This window comes from Megascapheus bottae, chromosome 7, assembly GCF_031878675.1.
Source record: "Megascapheus bottae isolate mThoBot1 chromosome 7, mThoBot2.hap1, whole genome shotgun sequence".
Taxonomy (NCBI): Eukaryota; Metazoa; Chordata; class Mammalia; order Rodentia; family Geomyidae; genus Megascapheus; species Megascapheus bottae.
In genome coordinates, this window is record NC_143515.1 from 2,780,513 (window position 1) to 2,799,313 (window position 18,801).

The 18,801-nt window shown below is 43.7% G+C and overlaps 1 protein-coding gene across 1 annotated transcript; it reads right to left on the bottom strand.

Annotated features, from left to right (window-relative positions):
• Positions 1 to 4,097: 4,097 nt before the first annotated feature.
• Positions 4,098 to 17,757, bottom strand: Ecrg4 (ECRG4 augurin precursor). The gene is made up of 4 exons (XM_090336076.1): positions 17,582 to 17,757; positions 10,926 to 10,973; positions 8,783 to 8,940; positions 4,098 to 4,435 (listed from the first exon to the last, which is right to left on the bottom strand). The coding sequence occupies exons 1-4, from the start codon at positions 17,658 to 17,660 to the stop codon at positions 4,274 to 4,276; spliced, it is 447 nt and encodes a 148-aa protein (XP_090192202.1). The 5' UTR covers positions 17,661 to 17,757; the 3' UTR covers positions 4,098 to 4,273.
• Positions 17,758 to 18,801: the final 1,044 nt, after the last annotated feature.

Below are 18,801 nucleotides of genomic sequence, written 5' to 3' on the forward strand. Positions count from 1 at the left end.
GAAGAAAGACAGCCTCTTCAACAAGTGGTGCTGGCAGAACTGGTTAAGCACCTGCAGAAAACCAAAGTTGGATCCTTCTTTGTCACCCTGCAGTAGGATTAACTCCAAATGGATTAAAGACCTCAAGGTAAAAGCAGATACACTGAAAACTTTACAAGAAGGAATAGGACATACACTAGATCTCCTTGGCACAGGTCAAAACTTTCTTAATAAGGACCAAGAATCACAACAAATCAGAGAAAGGCTGGATAAGTGGGACTGCATTAAATTGCAGAGCTTCTGTATGGCAAAGGACATAGCTAGCAAACTAACTAGAGAGCCTACAGAGTCGGAGAAGATCTTCATTAACCATACAACAGACAAAGGCTAAAATCATATCTAAAATATATCAACAGCTCAAAAAATTGAATCACTCCAAACCTAATCTCCAAAGAAACAACCATCCCATTAAAAGATGGGCCAAAGACTTAAAGAGAGTCTTCTCTGAAGAAGAAACAAAAATGGTCTATAGACACATGAAGAAATGCTCAACATCTCTGGTCATAAAAGAAATGCAAATCAAAACAACTCTAAGATTCCACCTCACTCCAGTTAGAATGGCCAGGATCAAGAAATCTAATAGCAACAGATGCTGGAGGGGATGTGGCCAGGAGGGATCACTACTACACTGTTGGTAGGAGTGCAAACTTGTTCAACCACTATGGAAAGCAGTATGGCAGTTCCTCAAAAGGCTAAACATAGAACTCCCCTATGACCCAGCAATTCCACTACTTGGCATTTACCCAACCACCCAGAAACAAGGACATCCTAAATCCACTAGCACAACAATGTTCATTGCAGCACGATTTACCATAGCAAAGATATGGAACCAACCCAGATGCCACCCAGTTGATGAGTGGATCAACAAGATGTGGTATTTATACACAATGGAATTCTATGCTGCTGTCAGAAAGAATGATATCTCCCCATTAGTAAGGAAATGGAAAGACTTAGAAAAAATCATATTAAGTGAAGTAAACCAGCTAAAAGAAACATAATAAGCTCAATGGTTTCCCTCATTTGCCATAATCAGTAGAAACCTTGTGCTCTCCTAGCAGAGATTTACAATAGAACAAAACCTAGATACATAAGTCCAGAAAGTATGATGGTAAATGAAAGGACCTCCATGATATAGAAAAAAAGTCATATAATGAGTGATTGTTGTCCTTAATGTACTATGTTATCTTTCATCTCTTCTGCTGTTCCTTGCTTATCTCATTTGTTACAATATTTCACCTTGTTATCTGATATACTGTATATATGCTTGATTGGTTATTTGAAATTGGATAGGGAAGGGGGGAAAACAACACGAGCAGTGGTGTGGGGGAGGGAAATGGGGACCATGACATGAGAAAGAGTATCAATGTATGTGAAGTAATGCACCTTCTATCTGGTGAATATAATGTAACCCTTCTATTAATTACAATAAAAATATATGAAAAAAAAGAAAAATAAGTGTGAGGCTGAATTCAAGCCCCAGTATCAGCAAAAATACAAAATAAAACAATTCAATACCCATATATGACATAAGCATTTCTTAGCATGTTTATAGAAGGAAATTTCCTTAACTTGGAGAAGGGAAGGCCATGGTCAGTTTTGCTGCAAGCACCTAGAGCAGGGGCAGAGGATACTCTGGGGTGCGTCTGTGTGGGGCTAGCCGCAGCTGGGCTGTGGATCTGCAAGGAATTCCCACACTGAGTGTGGGTGTCTCTTCTTATAGATTAGAATCTCAGAATCAACTAGATTAACAGAAAAGGATTAAACAGAAAAAAGGCTTCTCCTTCTAGAGGAGACTGATTTTCTGCTTAGGCGGTGTTTGATATCAGAGCCCAGGTTCTTTGGATTGCAGGGACTTGTACCAATGGATTGGAGGTCTAAGAGCCCCCCCCCCGCCCCGCCCAGTCTGATATGAAGCTTCTGGTTTCTCAGTTTTTGGGGTGTCCTCTGTGGTCATGTAAGACAAGTGAATTAATGTATGTATGTATGTATGTATGTATGTATGTATGTATGTATGTATGTATGTATGTTTTCTGTTCTGTTTTCTGGCAAATCATAATTCAGACACCTATTAAAAAAACAAACAGGAAACACAGAGGGTTGAGCCACCTCAGCCGGAGTCAAGAAAAAGAAAATGGAAAGGGTTGGAATGCAAAATGGTTGGGATGTTTTGGAAAACAATATGGCAATCTTCAAAAAATAAAACCCAGTATTACTTATAGTGAAGTAATTTAAAAGGCAATTGAGAGTCAGAGCATCAAGAGAACCTTGAGCTCACGGTACTATATGACTCACGGGTTAGCTACTGAGGTCACTCACCCAAATGTCCATCAGATGAGCAGATAAACAAAATGTGGCGTCAACATACAAAGAAATGGTACTCAGCCAGAAAAAAAGGAAGTTCTGACACATGCTACCTTGGAGACACTACGCCACATGAAATTAAGTAAACACAAAGACAAACACCTTGTGTCTACCAAGGTGTGCTTACTGTAGTCAAAATAGAGACAAGAAGTCGAGTAATGGTACAGTGAACTAGCAGCCACGGGTGTGGAAAGCTAATTTTTAATAGGGACAGAATTTCAGCTTGAGAGGCTGGAAAATTTGTAAAGATGCCTGATGTACAGGACAAATTAAATGCATTTAATGCCACTGATCTGAACACATAAAACTGGTTAAAATGGTAAGTTTTATGTGATGTATGATAAATATACATATATATGAATTTTACTAATCAGGAAGATTATGTAATTTGTAGAGAAGTGGATGAGCCTTGAAAAGTTGCATTAAGTGAAGTCAGGTGAGGAGAGTGCAAGCTTTCTGTCATATATGGAAGTTAGGTATAAATTATAAATATAGGTATAAACATATACAGTGTCATATGCATATAGACTCGAGCACATTAACTAAAGTATGGTATAATTAGGGCGAGTTTCATCTCCTTTGGAACAGGTAGGGGGCTGTCAAGAGGTAGGGTGTGGATGAGGGAAAGAGGGTGTGTAAATACATCCATATGTGAAAATGGAACCAGATACATTCAAGGAATGGGCAGGATTGGAAGAGATGGGGAGAATGATGACGAGGGTGGCATTGAGCAAGATGCATTGTGCTCATAAACTGACATGTGGAATTAAACCCTTTTGACAACTACTTGATGATGATGGTGATGATGATGATGATGATGACGTTATAGGATTCCCAGGTAAGAAAGAGATGAGCTTGTGTATAATTACCATGCCGCCTGTTATCCTCAAGGTGGAGGACACCGCTGCTTATCCCCTGGGGTTTGAGAATAATCGTGCGTTACAGAGATGATTACACAACAATGCCACACATGTTGTTTTTTATGGGAAGAGCAAAGGTTTTCATTTAATGGGGGGTCTATGAAAGTGGGGTCTCTGAACCACAAAAATGTGGAGAACCATTCTGAACCCCAGCCCACCCCCATGCTGTGAAATCTCCTACCACACCTGTGCAGATGTGCCCAGGGCCGCCAAGGCCAGACCACACCCTCTCTCCTGGAGGACCTGCTCAGATCCTTCACTGCCTCCCCATCACCTCCCACCTTCCTCCTCCTCTCTTTCCACATTCCAGTACTTCTCCTTCAGAGGTTCAAGTCAAATGCAATGTGGTTTCTTTAACTTCCTTTAACAAAATTTGTCTTTCTTAGATGAGCATGGCTCTGTAATCTACTATCCTTCAGGGTATTTTCTGCGGTTCTTTGTTTTCTAGGTGATATATTAAATAGATCCAGCTTTGACTTGGGGCCTGACAAATGATAATAATCCTCTAAACCACATCCTGTAAACAGAAATCATTTTCAACTAGATTTTCTTGTTGATTCTAACTTTTTGAATTCACTATTCACTTCATTTGAATAAACCTTAAACCGTTGGCTCTCTCCTATGCTGTGCTTGCAGCTAGGCGGCTTTCTTGTAGGATACAGCATAACGGGTCTTCAACGGCATTCTAACTTCAAGGTATGAAGGAAATGAAAAATGTCATAGCTTAATTTTTAGCCAAATGAATGCTGAGCCTTTTTTTTTAACAAAATGCTTTATTCCTATTTTTAAATGAAATGTGTTGTTAGGGATTCGCATGAACAGGTAGTTATATTGGGTGTTTGAACTCGGTTCAGTGACACTGAAATAAAGCACTTTACATGAATAGTGCGAGGCATTGGGTACAGTTGAAGAGAGGCACTATGGGATTTCTGCACAGAGGCATCCAGGAGTGGTCAGTAGTCATCATAGTTGACGCTGGCCCCGTGCCTGAAGCTGTGGGGACTCCGGGGACCAATGGCAGCATCTTCATCATAGTGACGTTGGTAATAATCGCCATAGTCGTCGTGTCCATTCCGATCTCTGTTTAGCCAATAGGTGATGTCATCTTCAAATTTCTGAAGGAAAGAAGAAACAAGGATTGAGAACGGATTTAAAGGTGCAGGGTTCGGGGGGGGGGGTGAGGGAAATGGGGACCAAAACATAAAAAAGGGTATCAATGGTTGTAAAGTAATGCACCTTCTATCTGGTGAATATAATGTAACCCTTCTATTAATTATAATAAAAATATATGATAAAAAAGGTGCATGTTCATTTAAAATCACCTTGCCCAGGGCTGGGAGTTTGGATTAGTGGTAGAGTGCTTGCCTAGCATGCACAAAGACTCAGGTTTGATTCTTTGGTACCACATACATAGAAAAAAGCCAGAAGTGGTGGTGAGGCTCAAGTGGTAGAGCTCTAGCCTTGAGAAAGTCCAAGGACAGGGCCTTAAGTTCAAGGCCCAGGATTGGCAAAAATCAAATCAAATCAAATCAAATCACCTTGTCCTTACAGCTTTCCTCCACAGTCGTTTCACTTTGATGAGGAACAACTATTACATCTAATGCCTTGCTGAACTGTCCTTAGATTCCCACTTATTTTCTTCTGTAGAGTCAATCGCCTATACTGTGTGTGTGTGTGTGTGTGTGTGTGTGCGCGCGTGCGCTCGCGCGTACATGTGCCAGTTGTGGGACTGAACTCAGAGCCTGAGCATTGTCCCTTAGCTCTTTTACTCAAGGCCAGTATGCTACCACTTGAGACACGGCTCCACTTTCTGTTTTCTTTTTTGTTTTGTTTTGCTGGTTAATTGGTGCTAAGAGTCTCATGGACTTTCTGGACTTTCCTGCCTAGGATGGCTTTGAAGCAGCATAGACTAAGGAAAATGAGCTATGGTAAGCTTACAGCAAATACAGGGGATATTCCTTCATGGACTTTCCTTAAGATTAAGGGAACAAAGTCATTTTAGGGGAAGTGATACCAGATAATTTAAGGATGATAAGGCCTCGTGAAGGCAGCTGAGAAATAGAGTATTTAGAAACATACAAGTGCCGCCTTTGTTTCAAAAAGAGACAATAGGATGTGTCCCTTTTTGAAGAATGCATTCCTCAACCCAAGAATTAACACTTATCAGACAGGATGTATGCTTTCCTGAGAAAAATGCTTCCCCCTAAACTTAAGCAACCTCCTGCCCCAAAGCAGGACTCTCCTTACCTCAAGGATAGGTAGGGGTCTGCTTTATGACAGGATGCATTCTTACCTGGAAACTCAGAAACACCAGGTGTGATCAGAGCAAAGACAAAGCACCCATCTTGACATGACTTTGAAGCCGAACCCTCTTGCCATTACTCTGTAAATAGCCTGCCTCAACAGCCAAGGAGCTGTGTGTTTCTCTCTCTCTTTGTGCGAGCACCACACTCTTTTTGAGTATGTCCCTGTCCTTCTGCTTGTCTGTTTGTCTCTGTTGTGTCTGTCTACTTTCCTGCTTGTTTCCTACTTGTCCAGAAAGTCTAATGCTGTGATTGAAGTGAAGGATCTTAAGTGTTGCTACCTTTAAAGGAAAACTTCACTAACCATTACCTGCATCCGGAGACAGCATCAAACCAAGATCCTTAGACCACAGCCTCCTGAGTACTTAATATTAGTTAGGATTACAGGCATGAGCCACTGGAACCCAGCTTACTAAGATGATTTTTTAAGTTAATATCTGTTTTTATTTTTCAGATTGACAGACAGCTAGTAGACGTAGCTGAGTCTTCCTGCCCTCCACATCTCCTCCAGTGATTTCTAGAGCTTGCTAACTGGTGTGGACTAAATTTTAGTCCTAGGCTCACTTCAGCTGCTGCTAAAAATGCCAAGATTTTGGGGCAGCCTGGTTTCTGCTTTATCCATTAATAGCCGCTACAAGAAGCTGCCTTATCATTAGTCAGTTTTTGTTACCAGCTATTATATTATATTAAATTAACTTCTCCGTATTAAATTTTTCATGCCCATTTCTACTGGTTATCAAAGAAATGCAAATTACTGAACAATGATATAGTATTCGCAACTAGTATATCTAAGTATATACACATATATACATACATATATAAATGAGCGTGTTATAATTAATTAGCTCATTATTGATACGACTCAGCTTTCACTTAATTTGCTTGCTCATGACAGACACTCTGTCACTTCAGCCATGCCTCCAATCCAGCATTTTTCTGGTCATTGGGGATAAGAGTTTCACAGACTTTTCTGTCCATGCTGACTTCAAACCATGATCCTCCAGGTCTCAGCCTCCTGAGTTGCTTAGGATTACAAGTGTGGGTCACAGAACCCCATTTATCTTATTGAACATTTCAAACATAAGACGATGCTAACAAGTCTATAAATATTAGTGCTTCATGTAGGACTTAGAGGATCATGCAACTTAAACATACAAATTCTTAGAAGTGAATCTATCTCCACAGTAACTCCACTAGGCAGGATATCAACCTCAGCAACACACGAGTGTCAAAGAGATACAAACCATGGAAATGACCCGTGGGCTGTTCCAGTATCGAATAAGCTCTTTCCTGTAAGTATTTAACATCACACAGGGCAAAAGCTGTGGCTGTAGGTGCTTACCTGTTTGCACAGGAAAAGGAAACTCACATTTGCTTTCCAAAAAGCCATTTAGGGAATAACCAATGGCAAGAAACCATGACATGGCCACATGGTTTTATTTAATGCAGTCATTAAAAATGAGCTATCAAGGCTGGGAGCCAGAGTTCCACATTTGTAATCCTAATAACTCAGGAAGAAAAGATCAGAGGATCACTGCTTGAGGTCAGTCCAGACAAAAACGTACACCAGATCCCATCTCAACAGAAAACAATTGAGTATGGTAGTTTTCACCTGTCATCCCAGCTATAACAAGGTAACAGAATCAAGGTCTAGGCTGGCCGGGTCCCCAAACAAGACTGTGTGTCAATATAAGCAGACTAAAAGGAGTTCCAAGTATGGATGCCACAGTAAAGCATCTACTTAGCAAGTGCAAAGGCCTGAGTTCAAGCCTTAAGGCCACACACACACACACACACACACACACACACACACACACACACACACAATGTTTAAAGCTTTATTTCAGCTGCTGGAGTTGAAGATGACATTTGTGACAAACCCATCTGTCCTGGGGATGGAGTGCAGGCTAAATGATTTCCTAGGAAATAATCTGTTACTCCTCAGCCAGACTCAGTCTAGGCCTTCAGCCCTGGCCCCTCTGAGCTGCTCTGCACCCTAAGTGGTATCTGCAACTATAAATATGCCTTTGTCTTTATTTGTTGAAATTTTTCCACTCATGCTACGTAGTCACATGAGCTGTATGTGCCATCAAGGGGACAAAGTTTCTCCTGAGATTTATAAGAACTCAGCTCTATTTAATATAATCACTTTTCATTCCATTATACTACGTTATAATTTTCACATGTTTTCATACCAATGCTGATATTCTGAACATATTTTGAGATTTAAAAAAACTGGTTGGATTGGGGGGGGATGTGTTTTTGCTTTGGTGCCTGTCCTGGGCTTGAACTCAGGGCTGAGCTTTTTGCTCAAGGCTAACACTCTACCCTTGAAGCCAAGGCTCCACTTCTAGCTTTATATATTTATCCATTTCAGTGGTTCACTAGAGAAAAAAGTATGACAGTTTTTCCTTCCCAGGCTGGCTTTGAACTGCAGTCCTCAGACCTCAGACTCAGAATAGATACAGCTCTCAGCACTGTGATTTTAAGGCTGTCCAGACAAAACAGGGTATGTCTAGAAACACTGTTTGCCAAGGAATCAGAGACCCAGGCTTTTGGCTCTTGCCTTCTCTGGATTCAGACTCCCAAATCTCCTAGTGAAAAATGGCAACTCTTACCCATTCACTGTCAATTACAGTAATCTAATGTCTGGATAGCACATGGGCTCTACCAGAGCTCATACTTTTGTAAGGAATAGCTCTGTGTTTTGGATGTGCTTTCAGTGTGGTGCCCTCATGAGGCAAGGGCTCACTTCATAGAACCATGGTCTCCAGAGGGCAGCGCTAAGGTGGCTGGACCTTTAAGAGGTGGAAGGAAACTAGGTCCTGGGGATTTATTGTCCTAAGAGTTCAGGGCTGCTTTCTCCCCATTCCTCAGAATGGTCGTTGTAAAGCAAGTTCAGGCTTCCTTCTGCACATACCCCTGCTGTGGTGAGACCATCCATGACAAAGCTGTCACCAGGGCCAAGCATGGCCCTGAATTTTCTAGAACTTACAAAATAATTCTCTTTTCTTTATAATGTACCTCATCCTCAAGTATTTTGATACAGCATCAGGAAACAGACAAAAATAACGAAGCAAGCTGTATCGTTCCCCTGCCTTTCTCCTAAGCCCAGGAAGCCCAGCAAGGCGCCAGCCTCCAGCAGAAAAGCTCACCCACCGCTTCATCGAAGCCCATGTAGAGGAACTGCTGGTACCACTGCTGCACCTCTGGCCGAGCTCGGTCCCACAGCTGCCTCTTGGCACGCTTCAGGCTGCCCAGGAACTCTTTGGCTTTGTTCTCGTCCACGGCCACGTTTGTCTTAGCTGGAGCAGGTGCTGAAATGGTTGGTGAGTCTTTCCATTGTTAGATTTCTCCATGTTTGAGCTACTTCTGTTTTCCTGAACTAACTGACACAGGGTGTGTGCATGGTGTGGTGATTCAACCCGGGTACAATGCACAACGATCCCATCACACTAGCACTTTCCCTCCTTAACCACAGTCCACATCTTACTCCTGGGAAAGTCTGACCTCTTCTCTGTCACGTGTCACCTACTGTGTCATAGAACATGAGCACTGACTCCTCACATGTCTTGTATTTTGGTACTTGTTATTCAACCTCTTTGTATCACTCTCCCCCACACAATGATTTTTTTTTTCCCAGTCTCAGGGCTTGAATTCAGAGATTTGTGTTCACTCAGCTTGCCCAAGCTAGTACTCTACCACCTGAACAAGGCATCCAGTCTGGTTTTTGCTGGTTTATTAGAAATGGAATCTCACAGACCTTTCCACCTGCACTGGCTTCAAGCCATAATCTTCCGACCTTAACTTCCTGAGCGGCTAGGTTTGCAGGTGTGAATCAACTTCATTCTTGCACACATGTGATAAAACACAGTCAGTAGTTTCCCTGCTCCTTATGAATAAACTTTCCTACTTGTGGACACAGCCATGTATCAAGTCAAGCATTAACAGTCAACTTCTGTTTCTTAGGGTAGCAATGAAACTCAGCTCATCTCTTACAAAACATGCTCACAGGCTAGACCTCAACTACAGCTGGTGGCTTACCCTTTGGGTTCTACACTCTGGAAACATAACTGGCTATCCAGTGTCGCAGGCATCATACCATGTATATTTCATTGTAGCTACAAACAGAAGAGGGTTGGGTTTAGGAGACAAGGAAGTATAAAGAAACTGAATTGATAAGCCAGGAACAAGCAGGGACAGAACCACCCAGTTCTGACATTAAGTTGCTGAAGCACACAGCACCCCCTTGAGGCAGCTTTGGGCCTAACAGTCTGAGTGTGGCCCGTTTGGCAGATTGAGGTGTGCTGAACCTTGCTTTACCACAACTTATATCCTGTGGCCAATAGGGACCAACTTTTCTCCAGGCACCTAAGTGTGTGGGGATTGTGGTGTCCTTGAAGTTAGCTGGGAAGTTCTGGGAATACACTATCAAGGACCCCACCTTAGGAGTTTCCCTGTAAACTAAGAAGGAGAAAAATAAGGCATTGAGTGGCTAGGTCAGAAATGGCCACACCTAGTTATTTCTGACATACTTAGTTTTACAGAGTTAGATTCAGAGAAGGAAAATGATGCTCATAAGACCACACGACAGACCCATTTGACCTAACTGATGTCAGCTGGCCTAGAACCCATATTTTGTGATGCCTAGAATGTTCTATTTCCATGACATTCTACTACTGTCTATCACATAGATCTTAGGAGCATTTTTCCATAAACTACCAGCAGCAGATTTTGGTGTAGATAACATTCTCAAATTGCAAACTGGATATGCAGAGAAATATACAATGTGGATCCAAGACTTTCCCACCAAGTAAGACTTATGTGCTGTGTGTGCCCTAAGTCCAGACATGATCTCTGACATTCTTAAGAGATGGAGGCTCCACCAGCTCTTAGGAAAACAACCTCCAGCATTTACCACAATAATACTTATCTAATAAAATACCACACCACAAACCCACAGAGAAAGTCCCTCAGATCTGAAAATATATTTTTTTCAGTTCGGGGGCTTGAAATCAGGGCCTGAGAACTATCCTTTTGGGCTTTCTCAAGGCTAGAGCTCTACCGCTTGAGCCACAGTACAACCTCTGGCTTTTTCTGTGTATGTAGTACCAAGGAATTGAACCTGGATCTTCATGCATGTTAGATAAGTGCTCTACCACTAGGCCAAACTCCCAGCCCCAGATCTGAAAATCTTCTTAGGGAGAGGTTTGATTCTCCAAACACAAAGCATATCATTTATTCTAAGGCAATTTTCTTACTAAAAGACTGCATCCCTGTCGATAATCACAGGCATGCTTACCTTCTCGTTTCTGAAGCATCTGCTTGAGTTTATTCCCACTTATACCACCTAAAAGAATGAGAATAGAAATCAGTTTTCGAGTCACCCTGTACCCCATCATGTATCAAATGCAAAAATAAGAATGGAAAATAAGAACCTCAGGTCCCTGTCTTGGCTTGGCAGCTTGGCAAGATTATGGAAATTCATGTTTCTTGTATACTTCAGAAAAAGAAATCTGGAAAGCTTGTGGCTAATACTGGTGACAATAACCAAGGGCAGTGCCATTTCAAAAAAAGGCGATATTGATCTTTTAACTCATATATCTTATCCTTAGAGTCAGCCATCTGTCTTGTGTACCTTCCTGAACATGTCTGCTTCATGATATAAGGAGTCCAATAGTGCCTGCAAATCCCTATCCTCTCAGGACCTCCAAGTGTGAACTTATTTGGAAATATGGTCTTCATAATTGTGATCCGTTAAAGAATGCAACATGTGGACATTCTGGATATAGGGTGGGCTCCAAATCCTGTGACTGATGTCCTGATGTGGAGAGGAAAAGATCCCCACCCGGCAGCCCTGACAAATAGAGCCTGGCAGCAATGGGACTTGGGTCACCAGCATCCTTAGAACATGCCTGTTAGCTTGCTCTATATAATCTCTCGATCATAGAACCCCACCATCAAGCATTATTAGGACTACTTACCATGAAGGCTATTTTTTAAGTTTCTAATTATCCTGATCATTTTAATAGAAAATAATATTTGTGGCCTGAAAGAACATGAGCTGGCATGAGGGGCCTTACAGCAAACTTCTGGTCCTTAACTGTTTCACTATTTTCATTGGGAACGGGGGTCACGAGCTGGAAGGCGCCGAGGCCCTGGGGGCCCTTTGCCTTTAGCATCCTAAGGAGGGACCAGAAAGCCTGCAGTGGCAGGAAGGGGAGTGTAGGCTGCTCAGGGTGCAGAAATGCCCTGAGGTAGGGGAGCCTGCCTTCTGGGTAGGCTCTTCACCTCATTCTATGGACAAGTTCCAGGGGACTCAAAGAGGGTTGACATCATGTTTGTGTCCGCAAAGGTGCAACTTTTAGAGAAAACAACAGTTTCGGCCGAACTCCAGAAGTGTCTGTATCCCAAAGGTGACTAAGAATGCCTGCTTTGGGTGCATTCTTGGGTTTCATTTAGCACCACACACACACTTCATTGCTTTATTTGTCAATTATGCATCAATAAAGTTGAAAATACCTTTTTTGTGTGCTGGTACTAGGGCTTTATATTCCTTTTTTATTGTTGAGGTAATGTATAGAGGGGTTACAGTTATATTCGCCAGATAGTAGTTGCATTATTTCTCACACATTGATACCCCTTCTCATGTTTTTGTCCCCATTTCCTTCCACCCACTCCCTCCCGATCATCTTGTTTTCTCCCTTCTCATTCCTATTTCAAATAAACAAAAATATATACAATATACTTGTAACAAAGTCAGATACAGTAATAATATGAGATTAACCAAAGGGCAAAAAAAAGAGAAGAGAAATAACATAGTATATTAAGAACACACAAGATAAAGCTCTTGTTTCCATATCCTAGAGTTCATTTCATTTAGTCTCATCCTATATGACCTTATGTACCTAGGTTTTGAGCTATTGTAATCCTCTCCCAGGAGAGTCCTAGATGTGTCCTAATCATTACAAATGAGGGAAACCATTGAGTCTATGTTCCTTTGGGTCTGGCTTACTTTACTTAACATGATTTTTTTCCAAGTCTTTCCATTTCCTTATAAAATGGGCCCATGTCATTCTTTCTGATGGCAGCATAGAATTCCACTGTGTGTAAGAACCACATCTTCTTGATCCAATCATCAATTGAGGGACATCTGGGTTGGTTCCATATCTTTGCTATGGTAAATAGTACTTCAATGAACATCGTTATGCTAGTGGCTTTAGTATGTCCTTGTTTCTGGACATTTGGGTAAAAGCCAAGGAGTGGAATTGCTGGGTCATAGGGGAGCTCTGTTTAGTCTTTTGAGGAAATGCCATACTGCTTTCCATAGTGGTTGAACGAGTTTACACTCCCACCAACAGTGTAGTAGCAATCCCTCCTGAAGGGCCTTATATTCTTGCTTAGCTTTTTCACTCAAGGCTGGTCCTCTACCACTTAAATCATACCTCTACTTCCAGCTTTTTGCTGTTGAATTGGAGATAAGAATTTCTGGGATTTTGTTTTGCAGGCTGGCCTCAAATCTTGATTCTCAGACCTTAGTTTCATGAGTAGCTAGGGTTATAGGCATGGACCACCAATGCCTGACTAGTTTTTAAAAGTTATTTTATCAAGCTGGACACCAGTGGCTCTCACCTATAAGCCTAGCTACTCAGAAGGCTGAGATCTGAGAATCACGGTTCAAAGCCAGCCTGGGCAGGAAAGTCTATAAAACCTTTATTTCCAGTTAACCATCGGAAAACTGGAGCTTGGCTCAAAATGGTAGAGTGTTAACCTTGAGCAAAAAGAGCTTAGGGACAGTGTCCTTGCCCTGAGTTCAAGCCCCACCACTGACAAAAACAAACAACAAAACCTATTCAATAATTTCTCCTATATTACTTGTGTGGGGGAACTGCGTTCTTTGCTAAGAATCATCAACTGGCTCTTGTGAAGCCAAACTCTATCTACACAGGTATTTTGTGCAAACTCACATTTGATTCACTCACACAGCCCATGATGCATAAGCAGCAGTCAGGTGACTCATTAGCTCCTGCTGGAGTCTGGCACTTAGCTCTGTCTTCTGACCTCTATCAGCAAGTAGTAGCTCCCTGTTACTCAGGACGCTGAAATCTGAGGACCATGGTTTGAAGCCAGCCTTGGCAGGAAAGTCTCATGAGACCCTTATCTTCGATTAACCATCACAAAGTTGGAAGTGGAATTTTGGCTCAAGTGGTAGAATGCTAGCCCAGCACACACACACACACACACACACACACACACACACACACACACACACACACACAGAATAATGGTAGCACACAGTGAGCTGACTGGCTGACCTCTGTGATGGGATGGGGAGAATAAAATGAGAACCTCACGGTTTCCTGTTTCTCATCCATAGGGCTTCTTAGTGATGTGTAGGTATGGTGCCTACCCCTTCTGCCTATTCCAGCACAGCTCCAGTTTTATTTATTGTCCAATGGATTCATGACAGTGCGCCTTTTCTACATCAGACCTGCTCTAATTTGGACCGGCTTCTATGACTACCTAACTTCAGAGGACAAATGGCATGGGAATAGCTTGGGAAAACTATCTCAGACCCATGCTGAAGGGTCAGAAACAGGTTTGGTTCTTGTCCTCACATCTTGCACAGGTGGGCTGTGGGCTCTTGGGCAGGTCACTGAGGTGTTAAGTGTAGCATGAAGCAGAATATGGGGGAGACGTGGTGGCTTCCAGCATTTCTGGCCAGGTTGGGCTACAGCCACATGGCTATTGAAGAGATGATGACAACTTGGGGCTGCCGTCATGAAGGCCAGTCTCTGAAAGTGGCAGCTGTCCTACCTGTGCTCTGAGTGCGCTGTTCAGGCCACTTCTCTGCTCCTCACACCATCGCACTTTAAGAAGGTCACGGGAAATGGGAAGCTGTGTTGGAAGGGAAAACGTCTAGAGCAGACAGATGAGGGCCTGTGCTTGTGGTATGTCAGAAACAAAAACAAAAGCATGTGAGGCTCCACCAAGAAAAATAAAACTTCCAGGAGAAAAGCTGTGGCTCTAGGGAGCCACAAGATCAGAGTTCAGGGTTTTAACTCTGTACCCATGCTCCCATGCAGGGATGGAACATGGCCCCAAGTGTCACCTCATTAAGAGTCACTTAATCAAGATGCATTGCATTCAGAATCTGCTTTGGTAAATTGCAACTCCTTTGTACAACTACTTACATTACTAAAACATTTTAAAAAGAATTACTTGAAAGCCACGTGTGATATTACATATAGTAATCTCCAAACTCAGGAAGCTGAGACAGGAGAATCGTAAGTTCCAGGACAGTCTTGGCTTCATCATAAAACCCTATCTCAAAAATAAATAAATAAATAAATAAATAATAGTGCTGAGCACTGGCAGCTCACGCTTATAATCGTGGGACACTGGGATCAGAGGACTGCAGTTCAAAACTACCCTGGGCAGCAAAATCCATGAGACTCTCTTTCCAATTAGTGACCAAAAAACCAGAATCTGCTATGGCTAGAGTGCTAACCTTGAGAAGAAAATAAAGCTAAGGGACAGCACCCAGGCCTTTAGTTCAACCCCAGTACTAGGGCACCTGTGTGCATGCGCTTCTATACACACATATACACACCAAACACCAAAAAGAAAAAAAAACAATACAAAAGATCTCAACATACATCAACAGTATTGAGCATTGCACTAGCCTACTGCAGGAAAACCATCTCCTTTAATGGATGGGAAGTTTTGTAAATGCTGTTTCCCTTCTAAAGTTAAGAGTTAATGAAGGGGGACTACGGATGTGGCTCAGTAGTAGAGTGCTTGCCTAACACGCATGAAGCCCTGGGTTCGATTCCTCAGTACCACATAAATAGAAAAGGCTAGAATTGGTGCTGTGGCTCAAGTGATAGAGTTCTAGTCTTTAGCACTGAGAGGCTCAGGGACAGAACCCAGGCCCTGAGTTTAGGCCCCAAGGATCTGCAAACAAACAAACAAACAAAAAATGACAACAAAGGGATCTAAGAACATACTTGTGAAAGTGGACAGAATTCATTCCTTGACACTAATATTAGCATTCACACATGACTTTACATTTGTAGGTCTGTAACAAATCACAGGGCAGTGCATACAGAATGAAGTAGTGCCACTCCATCTCTTTCCTTTCTGCAAAACCACTTAAGAGTTAATGAACAAAATGTGATCTGATGTACAAACAGACATTGGGTTTAAATATTTCCCTTAAGACTGCAGTGTCTGTAGCAAGTGCATGTTACTACAGATGACAGTTTATCTCAGCTCTACAACTCAAAGGCAGGCAGAGCCCTTGTCTAGTGTTCTACCACTTGAGCTCTGTCTCCAGCCCAGATTTTTGCTGGTTAATTAGAAATAGACTTTTCTGCCTGGTCAGGCTTCAGACTTCAGTCCTCTGCATCCCAGCCTACTGAATAACTAAGATTACAGGATTGAGCTATCAGCCCCTGGCTTCAATGAAAGCATGCGTGCGTGCGTGCGTTCGTGCGTGTGTGCGTGTGTGCGTGTGTATGCACATGCATGAGCTCACGTGCACTGGGGTTTGAATTCCAAGCCTAGACACTGTCCCTGAGCTTTTTTGCTCAAGGCTAGTGCTCTACTACTTAAGCCACAGTGTCACTTCTGCCTTTTTTGGGGGTTGCTTACTTGGAGATAAGGGTCTCACAGGCTTTCTTACTCTGACTGGCTTCCAAGCATGATCCTCAGATCTCTGAGGATGTGCCACTAGCGTCCAGCTTAATAGTTTAACTGGCTCTTAATGTCAACTTCTTGGTATAAACTAAATAAAAGATGAGTAGTAAATATAAACAGCTTACAGTCAGAGCTCACAAACCTTATTTGTATATGCTTCCTTTTAAAGGAAAGAAAATAAAAAAGGAAGGTCTATAGATCACCCAATAGAATACTGATTAGCTTCATCAGTGGCTGCCAGTTACTTAGAACACTAATCTGGATGCCCAGACCAGTTTCCTGGCAATTTGGGTGACCTTGACCCTGTGGCTCCCATCCTAGGACTCCTATTCCTTTTCCTCCACTGGACTTTAGTTTGCCACACTCTTTTTTTTTATATAAGAAAAATGCAGGTACAGAGAGATCCCCTGGGTCTTCATCTACATTGGGCAGTGCCAGCTACTTTGCACACTGGGACAAGCACCAGTCTCAGGAGCTTGGCTGAGTTACTTAACTCCTGCCAGGCCTAGCACCCTAGGAGATTGAACCTAGGGGTGAACCTGTCTCTTAGAATTATAAGTGTTCCTGAGTCTCTGACACCAGTGGTGACACTTAGAAAGTTTCAGGACCAGAGTGTGGTATCCGTGGATGAGATGCCCTTCTGATTGCAGTTTATAATCTGGTGTCAGTGAGCCTCCACTCTGAAGTCTTTCTGGGTAAGTGTGAATGCACTTCTAATGGCAGATACAGATTTCTCAGACTTTCCAGCCAACTCACCCTGAGCCCTGCCAAGTGAAAGTTAAGCACTACTCCTTTAAGAGGGTTCACCTATCTTGGACGTGAGGCCTGCACTCAGCTTTGCAGATTGGAACAAGGTGGGCTCTGTTGCCCCAGATTTCCTGAAGGCAATCTCTCCACAATGGAACGATTCCTCTCCTTCCCAGAAGACACAGTCGATTAGAGCCCACGCTACCCCTCCATCCCTTCCATGCACAAAAGGCAGATCCCTGTTCCTTCCCCACCCCCCCGAGTCTGAGACCCTCCCCTGGACACTGGTACCCTCTCTGTCCTCACCCTCCCCATCTGCCCACATGCCATCAGTTTGTGCTCATCTCAGGACAAAATCCTAGCCTTGTTTTCCTCCATGGCCTTGACCCAGCGAGACCTAAGGGTGGGTGTCTACACCCGCACCCCATCCTCAATCTCCTTTTCAGGAGACCCAGGCGGCACCACCCTAAGCCAGCTCCACTTACTGTCAGCCTGACATGGACCGCTCACCTGGACCCAGGCACAGCAGCAGCAGCAGTGCCAGCCCGCTCAGGGCCAGGATGGTGGGCCTTGCGGAAGAGGCGGTCATGGCAGCGGTGGGTGAGCGTTGGAAGGAAGAGGGGCGCAAGGGGAGAAGCCGCACGAAAACTGGGTGCCTGAGACTTCAGCGCAGGAGGGTAGGAGCAGCTGCGGGAGCTCTTCAGTGTCCTTGCTGGAGGCGGGGCTCGAGGGGTGGGCGACAGGCCAGCCGGCCCCTGGCCAACTTCAGCTCCAAGCAACCAAACCAACACCATCAGAGCTGAACGGGGGGAGCCAGGGGCGCTTCGTCTGCATTTCCAGCAGCAAGAGTGGCAAAGGTAAGGCAGGATCCCGAGTGCCCAAGGACTGCAGGCCTGCAGGAGCAACCCGTGCTCAGCTCATATCTCTCCCTGGTCCCCTAGTGTCCCTGCCCCCATCCTCATGAGCCAGGCTCAAGCTGTGCCCAAGGTCGAGGACCTCAGTTCCAGGGCCAGTCTGCGTCTGGCTTCCTCACCCTGATGGCTCTGGCTCTGGCCTCCCTTCTGCCTTGGCTTAGGAAGCAGCCTTATGGAATTTCCTCCATTCCTGAACTGGATTAAAGCTGGCTTTGGCAGGACTGAGTCTGGGGGGCTACTTTGAAAGACTCCACAGTCCAGATTCATAGCTGCAGTCCAGGGAAACATCTCACCTCAAGCCGCTGTGGTGTCCAAGCCTTTGAGAAACCAGAAACCCTGCTGCCTGCAGCTGTGAGCAAAGCTACTGTGGTCTGTGGCTCTTTTTTCCCCCTTCCTCCCCTCCTCTCCCAACACACACACACACACACACACACACACACACACACACACACACACACACACACACCCTAAGGGACTTGAAGGGGAAACAGATGGACACGGACTACAAACTTAGAACCAAGCCTGATTCCAAAAAGAGGACTCAGAAAAAGTGGCAGGTAAGACCAAAAGCCAGATCAGGAGCTACACTGGCTTTGGCCTGTAAATCCTATTTACTCAGAAGGCTGAGTTCTGAAAATTGGGTTCCAGGCCAGCCCAGGCAGGCAAAATCATGAGACTCTTATTTCCAATTAACTGACAAAAAAGCTAGAAGTGGAGGAAGGGTGTCTCAAAAGTGCAAGCCTTGACCAAAATACCCAGGAAGATCACAAGGCCCTGTGTCAGGCCCCAGTACAGGAAGGAAAGAAGGAAAGAAAG